General features: G+C 40.4%; 1 protein-coding gene across 1 annotated transcript in view; it reads right to left on the reverse strand.

The window, feature by feature from the left end:
* Positions 1 to 1,830: 1,830 nt before the first annotated feature.
* The window catches only part of LOC126281770 (caspase-1-like), a 162,443-nt gene continuing 149,726 nt past the window's right edge, over positions 1,831 to 14,547 (reverse strand). Inside the window, exon 6 of the mRNA XM_049980971.1 lies at positions 1,831 to 4,908. Coding sequence (XP_049836928.1) covers positions 4,679 to 4,908 — 230 coding nt within the window. The 3' untranslated portion in view covers positions 1,831 to 4,678. The remainder of the gene's footprint in view (positions 4,909 to 14,547) is intronic.

Below are 14,547 nucleotides of genomic sequence, written 5' to 3' on the forward strand. Positions count from 1 at the left end.
ACTCGATTGACAAACTGAATTTAGTAATATTTCTCTATTAATCTATTGTAACTTACGCAAGAGACATTGCACTCACCTATTTTTTGATTTTTCATTAGTGCCATTGTTTCACATATGACCACAATAGCAAGTGTTCCACTATGTGCTAGATAAATAATAAATGCAATTCTGTTCCCACAGTACAAATTCAGTTTAAGACAAATTACAGCTAAATAGTCTACCTCCAGCGACCTCTTTTATTACATTTTAATAAATCAGTTCATATTACGTTGACCTGAAAAGAACCCTGTATATGGTTTGAATATCGTATGTATCTTATTCGATACGCCCCAAAGGAAGTACACATCAGATAATTTTTCTAAGAACAACCAAGAGCTATCAGGTGCAGTTAGAAACAATCTGTATTTGAGCAACCAAGCATGGTAAGTGTTAAAATTATTGATTTAAATGTATCTTATAAAGCAGTGCAAAAATGTTGTTAACAATTTTTTGTTCACAGTTCTACCAAACAAATTGAAAGAAAAGTTAACACAAGTTCCTCTGAATTATGTTTTCTTTGATGTATTACATTGGATGCATTGGGTCCCTGTGATGCATTTCATACATCTACAAACGAATGCTAACTGATAGCATTTCGGACATTCATTTGTAGTTACTACCAAGTGTTGTTTTGATCTGAAAGAGAAGAAATCATCACAGAAAATCTAGAAGCTGAGGAAGAGAAAGGTGATGAAAGAGAACAGAAGTGAGAAAGTAAGAGGATACTCATATCATTTCAACCCCAAATGCTACTTGTGAAATGAAATATATTCTTTTTGTCTATGATAGAAAATATTTACTGTAAATAAAGTAGACCAGAGAGCAGAGGACTGGCTTATTCAAGACTGAGAACTGTGATGTTCTCTGAATGTAACACGCTCTTTTAAGTTTAATAGAAATAAATTCTTTAAATAGTTTCTTCTCTCATGAAATCGTGATAATACACATAGAATGAAAGCTTTATTTTAAAGCTTGGCATTTCTCCCATCTTTTTTACTCTTTCTTGGTGCCCATTCAGCCATTTTATTGACCTGTCTTAATCACAAAAACTGATACACTGGTTTTACTATTATTATTATTAGTATTAGTAGTAGTAGCAGCAAATATAACGACAATCACCTTGATCTGATAACAATAATAACAGCTCTACTGTAAATATAGCCTGTCTCAATTAACAGAAAACATTTGATTCAATGACATATACATAATTTATCAGAAAAACTTTAATCATCTACACACATTCATCCAAGATGATACATTGAAAGATGCAATACACCTAAATCTGCATTACATACAAAAATAATACCCATACAGTTGGAATTTTATGTTTTTAATTTAAAAGCAGATGTTTAAATTGTTACTATAGGTTTGTTAAGCAAAGTCATGTGTGTTTTGAACTTTCATTCTTACAGTCACAAAAACGAATGGTTATATTGCTTAATGAAGTTGTACTTTACCAGTATGTTGTATAATAACTTGATATGAAAAAATTAAGAACATTCAAGATGATTAATAATGTGTGAATTATTTCGAGCAACATTAGTTCCCTTAATATGTACAGTAGTAATAAAAAAAAGAATAGAAATTATTTCAATACTACCAGTAAGTTGAGTATAAATAAGTGGATTCAGTGGTGGATATTCTCAACAAAACATTTTGGATAATGGACAAAAAGTGCTTTTATATGAATGATGACATATAGTTTCATGAAAAAAACATTCATAACATTTCCATATATATATATATATATATATATATATATATATATATATATATATATATATCTGTGTGTGTGTGTGTGTGTGTAATAAAAAAAGAAGTCTGAGCCAAAATTCTTTGTGAAGATATGAGAAATTATAAAAATTTGAGATGTTTTGCAAAAAAATTCAAATATTAGCTGTACTGTGATGTTTATTAGGAAAATAAATTGTCCTTCAATAGGAATGGAATGAAAAATAATATATTTACGAATACAAAGACTAATGATTTTTGTTAAAAAGATATTACCTATAACTATGGTGATATAAGATTACACATGCTCTGTTTCCAATTTTTAAAAGTGAAAATACAATACTATTTACACATAAATGTAAGACTAATTTACATTTCACAGAATATCAGAAATCCCTCGAACGTGATGGTTAATTGTTATAGCAATAGATGTACTGTATAACAAATTGGAAGACAAAGCTTTATAGAAATACAATGAAAATATATACTTGCCACCATTAAAGATACTCTTTATAAAATATAAACAAATATTTAAAATATATAAGGGTATAACGTTACATTTCTGTTTAACAATAAGGAAATAATTTTTACAGTGATTCATCTGTCTGTCAATCAAACAGGGAGGTTTTTAATATTAAAATAACTGTATCAAATTGTGATTCTTTATGGAGAAAAAGGTTAAGTTGGACAAAGGCGAGAAAAAACCAGCAGTGATACTTAAAAGAAGTTTCTAGAATTTCACTTAAGCAGGTTAGATACCTCTCAGAAAATTTAATTCTATGTAGCACACTGAACCCTGTGCCTTTCAAATGTTAATCTAATGCCGTAACCTCTGCATTATTTTCTGTAATTACAATGAATGACATATTTGTAATTAATATGGGAAAGATTATATTTAAGCATGAAACTCACAGTTACCTTCTACTGGTGTCCCAGTCATTTAAAGAATCTGCTTTTCAATGTTTCATATATAATCAGAAGACATTTCAATTTAAAGTTTATTGACTTAATTGCTAATGCTCTAAAATATTGTAAAATTAAAGACTAAAACATAATCCCTTCACTGCTGGCAAGCCATGATTTGGTGTATTTGTGATAGTAACCACATCATGTTACAGGTAGTGGGGGGAATTACCAGTGGGAAAAGTCAAATCATAGAATGATGTACTGATTTTCATACATGAAACACCACCAAGAGATAGAGACATGATAATATCTATGTTATAACTTACACTAAGCGTGTAGAGATTTGTTAGTCTGTTTTTGCTGGACACTCACAGAATATGAGAATACTGCTCTGGAATAAATGTAGGTGTTGTTAACTGATATATTCTCTCATACAAATTCTAGCACATTTCCCAGCAAGAGTGTATAATGAGCCAAGAATATCAGCACGGATTTTATTACATACAGTAGATCCATGCTATGTTTGTTAAATGAAACAAATATTGTGCATATTATTATCCATGAAGACTTGAGAAAGGAAAAAGGGCTATTTCATATCTCATAACTTTATCCGCGAGTGTATCGTGATAGTTTCCAATTGGAGATATGTGAAGTTGGGTTTCACTGAATGTGCATCCCTGTACTGTGAACTGAAAATACGGTTCAAACAAAAGCAAGATATCTAGACCGTATAACCAAATCCCACAATAAAGTGGTGGTCTTCCCCAACCTTCAATTCGAGGACAAATTGGTGATTTCTTATTTCAGTAATAAGAGCACTATCCATGAGGAATCTGATGGTCTCCTAATGTTCCATTTTGTTATTAATATTATGAGCGCTCAGCAAGCAATCGAAAATATTTTTGGCTCGCACAATTTCGGTTGAAAAATGTGGAATGTCTTGTGGAACAATACCGCTTCAGCCTCTATAGCTTCATGAAGTTCTGATAGGTGGAGGCGCTATATGTAGCCTTCAAAGTGGCGTCAGTATTGGAAGTCCATTCCAAGGCAGAAAGCTGTCGTTGTGTTTCTGTTGGCGGAAAACTAGCGCATCGCAGATATTCGTAGGCGCTTGCAGAATGTCTACGGAGACCTAGCACTGAACAAAAGCACCTGTTTCGTTGAGCTAGGCGTCTGCATCGCCGCAACATGGTCACAAAAACCTGTCCGATGTCACACGTGCTGGCCTGCCACACACAGCTGTGACTGCTGCAATGTTGGAACGTGTGGACACTCTCATTCGAGGTGTTTGACAGATTACAATCGAAATTGCTGCTTAACTGGACGTCTCTTTTGGTGGTGGCGACACACTCGCCTACCAATTGGACTTCTCAGTTACAGCCTGCACTCGTACCTTCCGAATTCCATCTATGTGGCCCAGTGGAGGATTCACTCCATGGGAGGCAGTACTTGGGCGATGGGGAGGTTATTGATGCTGGCTCTGACGTCGTTCAGTTGAGTAGTACCATGTGGGCATACAAGCCCTCCAAGTAGGGTCACGTAAGGTCGTCACATTGAACTGCGATTATATTGAAAAGTAAGTTTTGCAGCCAAAAGAGTGGGGAATAATATGGCGTACTTGAATCATGACCGAAACCAACCTGCTTTCAGAGAAAAAAGTTTAGCATTACTTACTGAACGCCCCTGGTAATTTTTACCTTTAATATCTCGGTGTATGTATTTGTATAAAGTGGGAATGCAACCGTTTTTAAATTGTAACTACAGGCAAATTAATGGTACATTATTATGTCTTCTAAATGATTCAAGGTACATTATTTAAAATGTGATGAGCAACGGGGCAATCTGTTTCACTGCAGGAACATTGAGTAGAGGAAGACTGCAACCGTTGGACATGACTGAGCAGTCAAAGCTTCCGGGTCTGCAGTGGATGCGCTGCTGCCGACGCGCGGCAGTGACAAGGAAAGCGTCACTGCCGGTGGCCTGGTGAGTGCAGTAGACTGATCTAGCGGAAGTAGACACGGCGCGTCAAGGTTGAGGAGAAGCACGGCTGAAGCAGCCCGCCATGTAACAGATGCTCCCTGTCGGTGCGTAAGCGTACTTGCTGAACCACGGTGCGGTTCACGTCTGTGAGCAACGACACCAGGTCCTTGACTCCCCTATGGGCTACCAGTTCGTCGTGCAGAGTCTGCACAAACCGCGAGGCATTTTGTGTTTCACCGGCCGCTGTGGCACCTGAAACATAATTAAAGGAATCACAAAATTTCTGTGCTCTGATGCTACAATAACACGTTGTGCATTGTGCAAATAATTACTGTTAAATTTCCATGAACGAAAGTCTTGAGCTGAGTCATAATACCATCAGGCCCAAGTGAATTTAGGTATGTATAATAAATGAAGTTGGTGTAGACAAATACCGAGGTATCTCTTTAATCAGCGTTGTGAGTAAAATCTTCTCAGGTATTGTTGAAAGGAAAGTGCGAGTACTAGTTGAGGATCAATTGGATGAAAATCAGTGTGGGTTTAGGCCTCTTAGAGGCAGTCAGGACCAGATCTTTAGCTTACGGCAAATAATGGAGAAGTGTTATGAGTGGAACAGGGAATTGTATCTATACTTTATAGATCTAGAAAAGGTATATGACTGGGCTCCTAGGGAGAAGTTATTGTCTGTTCTACGAGATTATGGAATAGGAGGCAAACTTTTGCAAGCAGTTAAAGGGCTTTACATAGATAGTCAGGCAGCAGAGTTGATGGTAAATTGAGTTCATGGCTCAGAGTAGTTTCAGGGGTAGGACAAGGCTGCAACTTGTCTCCACTGTTGTTCATATTATTTATGGATAATATGCTGAAAACAATACATTGGCTGGGTGAGATTAAGATATGTGAGCACAAAATAAGCAGTCTCGCATATGCGGATGACTTAGTTGTGATGGCAGATTCGATTGAAAGTTTGCAAAGCAATATTTCAGAGCTAGATCAGAAATGTAAGGACTATGGTATGAAGATTAGCATCTCCAAAACGAAAGTAATATCAGTAGGAAAGAGATATAAACCGGTTGAGTGCCAAATAGGAGGAGCAAAGTTAGAACAGGTGGACGGCTTCAAGTACTTAGGATGCATATTCTCACAGGATGGCAACATAGAGAAAGAACTGGAAGCGAGCTGTAGCAAAGCTAATGCAGTGAGCGCTCAGCTACGATCTATTCCCTTCTGCAAGAAGGAAGTCAGTACCAAGACTAAGTTATCTGTGCACCGTTCAATCTTTCGACCAACTTTGTTGGTTTGGAGCGAAAGCTGGGTGGATTCAGGTTACCTTACCAATAGGCTGAGGTTATGGATATGAAAGTAGCTAGGATGATTGCAGGTACTAGTAGATGGGAATAGTGGCAGTAGGGTGTCCACAATGAGGAAATCAAAGAAAAACTGGGAATGAACTGTATAGATGTAGCAGTCAGGGCGTACAGGCTTAGATGGTGGGGCCATGTTACACGCATGGGAGAAGCAAGGTTACCCAAGAGACTCATGGGTTCAGCAGTAGAGGGTAGGAGGAGTCGGAGCAGACCAAGGAGAAGGTACCTGGATTCGGTTAAGAATGATTTTGATGTAATAGGCTTAACATCAGAAGAGGCACCAATGTTAGCACTGAATAGGGGATCATGGAGGAATTTTATAAGGGGGAATCCAGACTGAACGCTGAAAGGCATAATCAGTCTTAAATGATGATGATGATGGTGGTGGTGTAGACATAGGGGGCGGCATGGTTAAGAGAAACGAGGTCCAATTCCTCAGGCCCGCATCCGTAAGACACTTCACCCACATCCACGTCTGGGGATATCAGAAGTTTTCAGGCCACTTTAACCCATTCTGAAGTCCGTAACTCTGGCGCTATGACTGCCCCTCGCCTGAATTTCTTCTGCTGGAGTTGGAGTGCGCAGTTTGCATTTCGTAGACCAATCATGTAGTGACCGATCGTGATCACATTTCAACACAAAGTAGCTTATCATGTATTTGACACACTTCGCAAGCTGCAAACTATCGTCGTAATTACTGAAACTACTGAAATTACCTGCGAAACATTTCCAAATCATTGCAGAGTCAAAAGAAGTGGTGGTGCAAGTTTTGACACCTCGTATTCTACAGTAGTGCTGCTATAAATGATCTATTCGCTTTCAAAGCTCTTTTCCCGAAGTATTACGTGTACAAATATGACAGATGCAAGAATGCAACCGCAAACTCGCCAAGTTTGCAGTTTTAAATCTATAAATATTCTATGAGTGGCCCTCTGGTCATACGAGACGTCATCCAAGCAACAGTCAAGTTCATTGCATACCTTGTGTAGGAACAGCCTGTCAATGGTCAACGCAGAGATGCTTCAGCGTTCTTGGCAGTGGGAATAAGTAAACACGGTCCTTAATGGAACCCCAAAATAAAAAGTCACAAGGCATTAGGTCAGAAGACCAAGGGGGCCAAGGGAATGCAGACCCATCATTTTCACCATTACGCCCAATGCAGCCATGCGGAAGTTCGTTGTTTATGTAGTGACGTACACTGGTACTCGAATGAGGCGACCTACCTTGTTTGAAGAAGAAATTCGCGAAATCAGCAGTTAGTTGTGGAAACAACCACAGTCGCAACATATCGAGGTAAGGGTGTGACGCTACAACGTAGTCCTTGCTATGAATTTTTTCGCTTACTTAACACATGAAACTGTTTGTATACGATGTATTGTCTAGTGTAAATATGTATTGTAAATACTATGCTTAACTTATGTAATATTTAACAGTGGCAAGTCAGGGCATATTTAGTTAACGTTGAAGTCAGAGAGATTGTTTTGTCGTGCCGCTGGGCGCGGGAGCGCGCCAGCGGGCAGCAGTAGCAGTGACGCCGTGCTCGGAGTAAGACGCACAGTCGAGTGCTGCTAGTCCTAGCTGTGTGACATCTAACGGCTAGTGTGTGGATCTACGTACGACGGGAAAGTAATGGTCGGCATATCTGGAAGCATGGCCGGGCAAGTTATTATGGTTTAACGGGTACAGTGCTGATTTAAATGTGAAGCGCACTGTGGGCCCAAGTCGTAACAGTAAAAGCCCGATGCCACATTGTGTCGCTGCCGTGTACTTCCGCCGATCCACCGACAACGAGGGAAGTAAGATCCACGTAATTTTCGTAGAATAAAATTGTAGAAGGCTTGCCAGTGACTGTGCTTTTCTCTGAAGTTGAACAGTTAATAACAAGCACTTTATAATCGAAGTATTGCAATTACATTCCACCCGACAATAACACCAAGTAGGTTCCTTCCAGTCCTTACCTTATTGAACCGAGTGTGTCACGCCATTATCAAGAGAAAATATGTTAATTATCAAATTATTTGCATAGACGGTGAAGAGTAAATTTCAGACTGGTTATCGTAGTTAATTGTTGCACTTAATAAGCTTACGCCAACCGTAGTAACATACTAATAGACTGAAGTAATAAATTAGATTATTAAGATTTATTTCAATGCATATTCATCTGAAGTTAATTCAAGGATATTTCATGAAACTATAAAGCTTATTCCACATGACAATCCCCCAATTAATGAATTATTATCAGTCAAAACATAGTTAATCAATTATTGGCAATATATTTCATTATCAGTAGATTAAACTGTGCAAAGTACCTAATTTTAAAGACGGAATGACAGTCCATTATTCAGAATCTCGATAGATAATTATCTGTGTTGTCAGCACTGCACTTAGCTGACAAATTATGAACAAAATAAGTGTAGTTAGATTGTTATGACATTGTTTTATATGACTACTGAGCCTGACACAGCACTTCCGTAAAAGTTCCCGTACCACCTGCTGCGCTACAAACAGGTAAACTTTACTTTTGAACCAATTATTCACGTACTTAACAGTACTGTCGCTCATCAGTTGAGCTGGCGACCGATTTTTTAATTACTTTTACAACTTAATCGCTTCTTTCGGCAAAAAATTATTTCCAAATCATTTCCATTATTTGATTTACCGATCGTTATTGAATGAAACTACTCATTCAATAACGATCAAGCTATAACGTCTCCTTTTTCCCCCGGAATAATCATTATTTACTTCGCATTCGGATGCCTTATCCCAACGCGGGTCAAAATTCATAATTGACGGTCATTGTCAACTTGTGTTTTCGCAAATCCCGAGAAGGAGGGGGGTGCTATAAGGGATACCCATCACAGTCTTCTCACAGAACAAAAATAGCCCATACAGGTTCGTCTGCGTCGTTTCACAGAAAACATTGATATTCGGCGAATCTCTCTCATGGGCCACAATGTCATGCAGATTTTCAGTGCCCCATATTCCCATATCGTGGCGATTAACCTTCCAGGTAAATGGAAGGTTGCTTCGTCTCTGAATGTCAGCTCGGACGCAAAATGTTCATCCTAAACCGATTTTTGCACAGTGTTGCAAAATTGAAGGCACTGGCAACTGTCGTCCCGTTTTAACTGTTGCACGAGCTGCAGACGGTACGGTTTGAAATATAACCACTGTCGCAAAATCTTTCACACAGTGTGCTGTAGGATTCCAAGTTGGTGACTTGCGCGGGCCGTTGATTTTTTTGGACTGCGTACAAAACTTTCCCTCACCCACTTCACAGTTGCATCTAGCACACTTGGTAGACCGCTACTTTTCTGTTTACAGAAGGAACCTGTGCCCCTAAATTGTCAATACCAACACACAATTCTCTGTTTACATGGTGGTTCTTTCCCACAATTCCTCCTGAATAAACGATTCACTTTTGTAGCAGATAAACATCTCGCATATTCCAACAAACAAAAATTTTGGTTTTCCTTCGTAGCTATTTTGTCAAGACGCTAGACTGGGCACCACACTTCAAACACAGTGAATTTAAGTTCTGTTCATGGATCAGTCATGCTGTACATATAATGCTTTGGAAAATATAGAACTCTGAAAACTAATGACTCTCTTATGGACCGCTCATGAGAATTAGGGTAACACGCGTACCAACGCCCGGGCTTATTGCATAGCTGAAAACCTTGGCTCTCAGTGTATGCGACAACTAAAGTCATTCGCCATCTATCGGTTGTTTTATGCATTACAATATCAGGTGACTCCTCAGAAGAAAGTGAGTGACTGTGTAGCATCGTTCTGTAGTGCGATACACAGATAATAGTTGTCATTTGCGGTCGTTATATTCAACCAAGCACATGCAATGCAACATCTTAATGCAGTACAAGTTACAAGGGCAATTTATTTAATCCAAGAAAGATGGACCTTCCATCGTGTTGCAGCACATGCCAATGTCTCGCAATCTCTTCTCCATAAGTTGTGGACACGCTACAGGTAGACAGGTCAGTAAACAAGGCTAGTTGGACAAGGTCTCCGATGCATTACTGTCCCACTTTAGGATCAACATTTGGCCATCTGTACGTTCCGGCGTCGTACGGTAACCCCAAGAGCACTGCAGTACGATCTCAGAAGGGCCACTGGAGCCGCTGTGTCTGACACATTTATTTAATTATTCCATTCCATTTTTGCCTGTTACCTTAAAGTGGCTAAGCAGAGCTGCCTAGAGGGCACTAGAGGTAAGATAGATACTGCCTACAGGAAAATTAATGAGACCTTTGGAGAAAAGAGAACCACTTGTATGAATATCAAGAGCTCAGATGGTAACCCAGTTCTAAGCAAAGAAGGGAAAACAGAAAGGTGGAAATAGAGGGTCTATACAAGGGCGATGTACTTGAGGACAATATTATGGAAATGGAAGAGGATGTAGATGAAGATGAAATGGGAGATACGATACTGCGTGAAGAGTTTGACAGAGCACTGAAGGACCTGGGTCGAAACAAGGCCTCGGGAGTAGACAACATTCCATCGAACTACTGACGGCCTTGGGAGAGCCAGTCCTGACAAAACTCTATCATCTTGTGAGCAAGATGTATGACACAGGAGAAATACCCTCAGACTTCAAGAATAATATAATAATTCCAATCCCAAAGAAAGCAGGTGTTGACAGATGTGAAAATTACCGAACAATCAGTTTAATAAGTCACGGATGCAAAATACTAACGCGAATTCTTTACAGACGAATGGAAAAACTGTTAGAAGCAGATCTCGGGGAAGATCAGTTTGGATTCTGTAGGAATATTGGAACACGTGAGGCACTACTGATCCTACGACTTACCTTAGAGGCTAGATTAAGGAAAGGCAAACCTACATTTCTAGCATTTGTAGACTTAGAGAAAGCTTTTGACAATGTTGACTGGAATACTCTCTTTCAAATTCTGAAGGTGGCAGGGGTAAAATACAGGGAGCGAAAGGCTATTTACAATTTGTACAGAAACCAGATGACATTTATAAGAGTCAAGGGACATGAAAGGGAAGCAGTGGTTGGGAAGGGAGTGAGACAGCGTGGTAGCCTCTCCCCGATGTTATTCAATCTGTATATTGAGCAAGCACTAAAGGAAACAAAAGAAAAATTCGAAGTAGGTATCAAAATCCATGGAGAAGAAATAAAAACTTTGAGGTTCGCCGGTGACCTGTCATAGACAGCAAAGTACTTGGAAGAGCAGTTGAACGGAATGGATACTGTCTTGAAACGAGGATATAAGATGAACATCAACAAAAGCAAAACTAGGATAATGGAATGTAGTCGAATTAAGTCGGGTGATGATGAGGGAATTAGATTAGGAAATCAGACAGTTAGAGTAGTAAAGGAGTTTTGCTATTTGGGGAGCAAAATAACTGATGATAGTCGAAGTAGAGAGGATATAAAATGCAGTTGGCTATGGCAAGGAAAGCGTTTCTGAAGAAGAAAAATTTGTTAACATCGAGTATAGATTTAAGTGTCAGGAAGTCGTTTCTGAAAGTATTTGTATGGAGTGTAGCCATGTATGGACGTGAAACATGGACGATAACTAGTTTGGACAAGAAGAGAATAGAAGCTTTCCAAATGAGCTGCTACAGAAGAATGCTGAAGATTGGATGGGTAGTTCATATAACTAATGACAAGGTATTCAATACGATTGGGGAGAATAAAAGTTTCGTGGCTCAACTTGGCTACAAGAAGGGATCGGTTGGTAGGACATGTTCTGAGGCATCAATGGATCACCAATTTAGTACTGGAGGGCAGCCTGGAGGGTAACAATCGTAGAGGGAGACCAAGAGATGAATACACTAAACAGATAGGGAAGGATGTAGATTGCACTTGGTACTGGGAGATGAAGAAGCTTGCACAGGATAGAGTAGCATGCAGAGCTGCATCAAACCAGTCTCTGGACTGAAGACAACAACAACCACCTTTAATTTAACCAGAAGTTATGCAGCGTACATTAAATACTTACCCTGCACAATACTACCTCCCATCACCACAATTATTTCTACTATGTAAATAATAATAAATTAATTTAACAACACCTATTTTAACTATGAATGAAAACTGTACGTACTGCTAAATCTATGTCTTCTACTGTTACTTTAACTACAGTTTTTGTCTGTCACATTCCACACTGCATTCCATTGCTCCCCAGTCCATAGGCGTGCCTTACCGCTTCCTTGGGTGCTTGGAGAGAGTTCTGGTCGTATCTGCCTCTGAGTCATTTCTTTACTCCCTGGTCCAAGAGGGCATCGTTTTATTACCGGTGACAGGCGCAGAAGCACACCGGCTCACGTCATCCCGGTTCTGGTTACTTGGGTGACGAGATACGGCCCACGGGTATGTTTCTCTCTGGTGTTGTTACGATGGTGTCGCATACGACTTTGGCAGTCCTTCTGACGCGGCTGTTGACCCCAGCTACCTTCGCTACGTTGCTTCTCGATCCTCAGTTGCAACTCTGGTGGTGCACTAGACGGGGGCTGGTTGATGAGGTAACGCGCTACCCAAGCCTTTCTTCCAATAGCGTTAGCAATGTTGGCTAAGATATGCCATTCTGCTTCGCAACACAGTACCTCATTTACATCTAGTCTTCTGTTCCGGTTTCTGCCGTTGGGATTCAGTTGCCGCCGATCAATATCAGCCACATCAATATACAGCGGACATCCCCAGACAGTATATTTTGTTGAATATTCTTCACCACAGGCACATTCCGATGTTTTTCTTGTACTAATTCGATGCCAGTAGACAGCAAAGGGCCCATGAACAGTCAAGAATTGCGTTAGGCCCCTTGAGGGTGCTTTACTCTCAGTAAGGGTGATGCTCAGGGAATTAGATTAGGATATCAGACAGTTAGAGTAGTAAAGGAGTTTTGCTATTTGGGGAGCAGAATAACTGATGATGGTCGAAGTAGAGAGGATATCAAATGTAGACTGGTAATGGCAAGGAAAGCGTTTCTGAAGAAGAACGATTTGTTAACATCGAGTATAAATTTAAGTGTCAGGAAGTCGTTTCCGAAAGTATTTGTATGGAGTGTAGCCATGTATGGAAGTGAAGCATGGACGATAAATAGTTTGGACAAGAAGAGAATAGAAGCTTTCGAAATGTGGTGCTGTAGAAGAATGCTGAAGATTAGATGGGTAGATCACAATACTAATGAGGAGGTATTGAATAGCATTGGGGAGAAGAGGAGTTTGTGGCACAACTTGACAAGAAGAAGGGACCGGTTGGTAGGGCATGTCCTGAGGCATCAAGGGACCACAAATTTAGTGTTGGAGGGCAGCGTGGAGGGTAAAAATCGTAGAGGGAGACCAAGAGATGAATACACTAAGCAGATTCAGAAGGATGTAGGTTGCAGTAAGTACTTGGAGATGAAGAAGCTTGCACAGGATAGAGTCGCATGGAGAGCTGCATCAAACCAGTCTCAGGACTGAAGACAACAACAACAACATACTCTCAGTCTCTGTTTTATAGATGGCAAAAAACTGTAGATGTTCCTCGCTCTTTGGGCATCATCCCATCTTTTCTGCCATAGGTGGAAGATCGGATTTTGAATTTTCTCCTTGCCTGTGACCCGTATCTCTATTAAATGCAGCTCTTCGTGATATTCTTCTTTCTTCAATCAATAAATCGCCGCTTTCTTTTCGCGTCTGGAGATCGAGTGGACGGACTCCAAGTATTACTTGCAACACCGCAATTGACACAGTACCAAAAGCTGCTGTCAGCCGAAGAAATATTTCACATTGCACCCTGATAACTGTCCGTGCCGATGTTGCGAGCACAAGTCCGTGGCCACAATCAGCGGACAGTATCCCATGATTTCATTTAAGACAGCTTATAATCGTAACTGGCACACCTAATACTTTGATTTATCCTGTTCGTGCAATCGGCCTTGCCGCAGTGGCAACACCAGTTCCCCTCAGATCAACCAAGTTAAGCGCTCTCGGGCTTGGCTAGCACTTGGATGGGTGACCATACGGTTTGCCGAGCGCTGTTGGCAAGCGGGCTGCACTCAGCCCTTGTGAGGCAAACTGAGGAGCTACTTGACTGAGAAGTAGCGACTCCGGTCTCGTAAACTGACATACGGTCGGGAGAGCGGTGTGCTGACCACATGCCCCTCCATAGCGGCCGATCGGCACCGTTGGGCCTTCCAAGGCCTGTTTGGATGGAGAGGGAGAGGGAGAGGGAGAGAGAGAGAGAGAGAGAGAGAGAGAGAGATCCTGTTCGTGGTTCCCTTGCTCATTTCCATTATGTGTGCCATCCCAGTTTGGTCGTTCGTCCACGGAGACGCCTTATTACCTGGTCACGGACTTTCTCTTTATAGACCTGTCGCTTCATTTCATGACCGGTTCTCTTTGAAGATTTCCTCCTAACGGCAAGTATTTGGTCTTTCCAGGCGCTGCATACAGTTTGACTCCTTGGCACTGATGTTATTACTGAACAACTTCGTTACATTCAACTTCCAGGTTGCTTCCGTGGCTTCCCTTCATAGGAATCTTCAGGTCGTCG

This window comes from Schistocerca gregaria, chromosome 1, assembly GCF_023897955.1.
Source record: "Schistocerca gregaria isolate iqSchGreg1 chromosome 1, iqSchGreg1.2, whole genome shotgun sequence".
Lineage (NCBI taxonomy): Eukaryota > Metazoa > Arthropoda > Insecta > Orthoptera > Acrididae > Schistocerca > Schistocerca gregaria.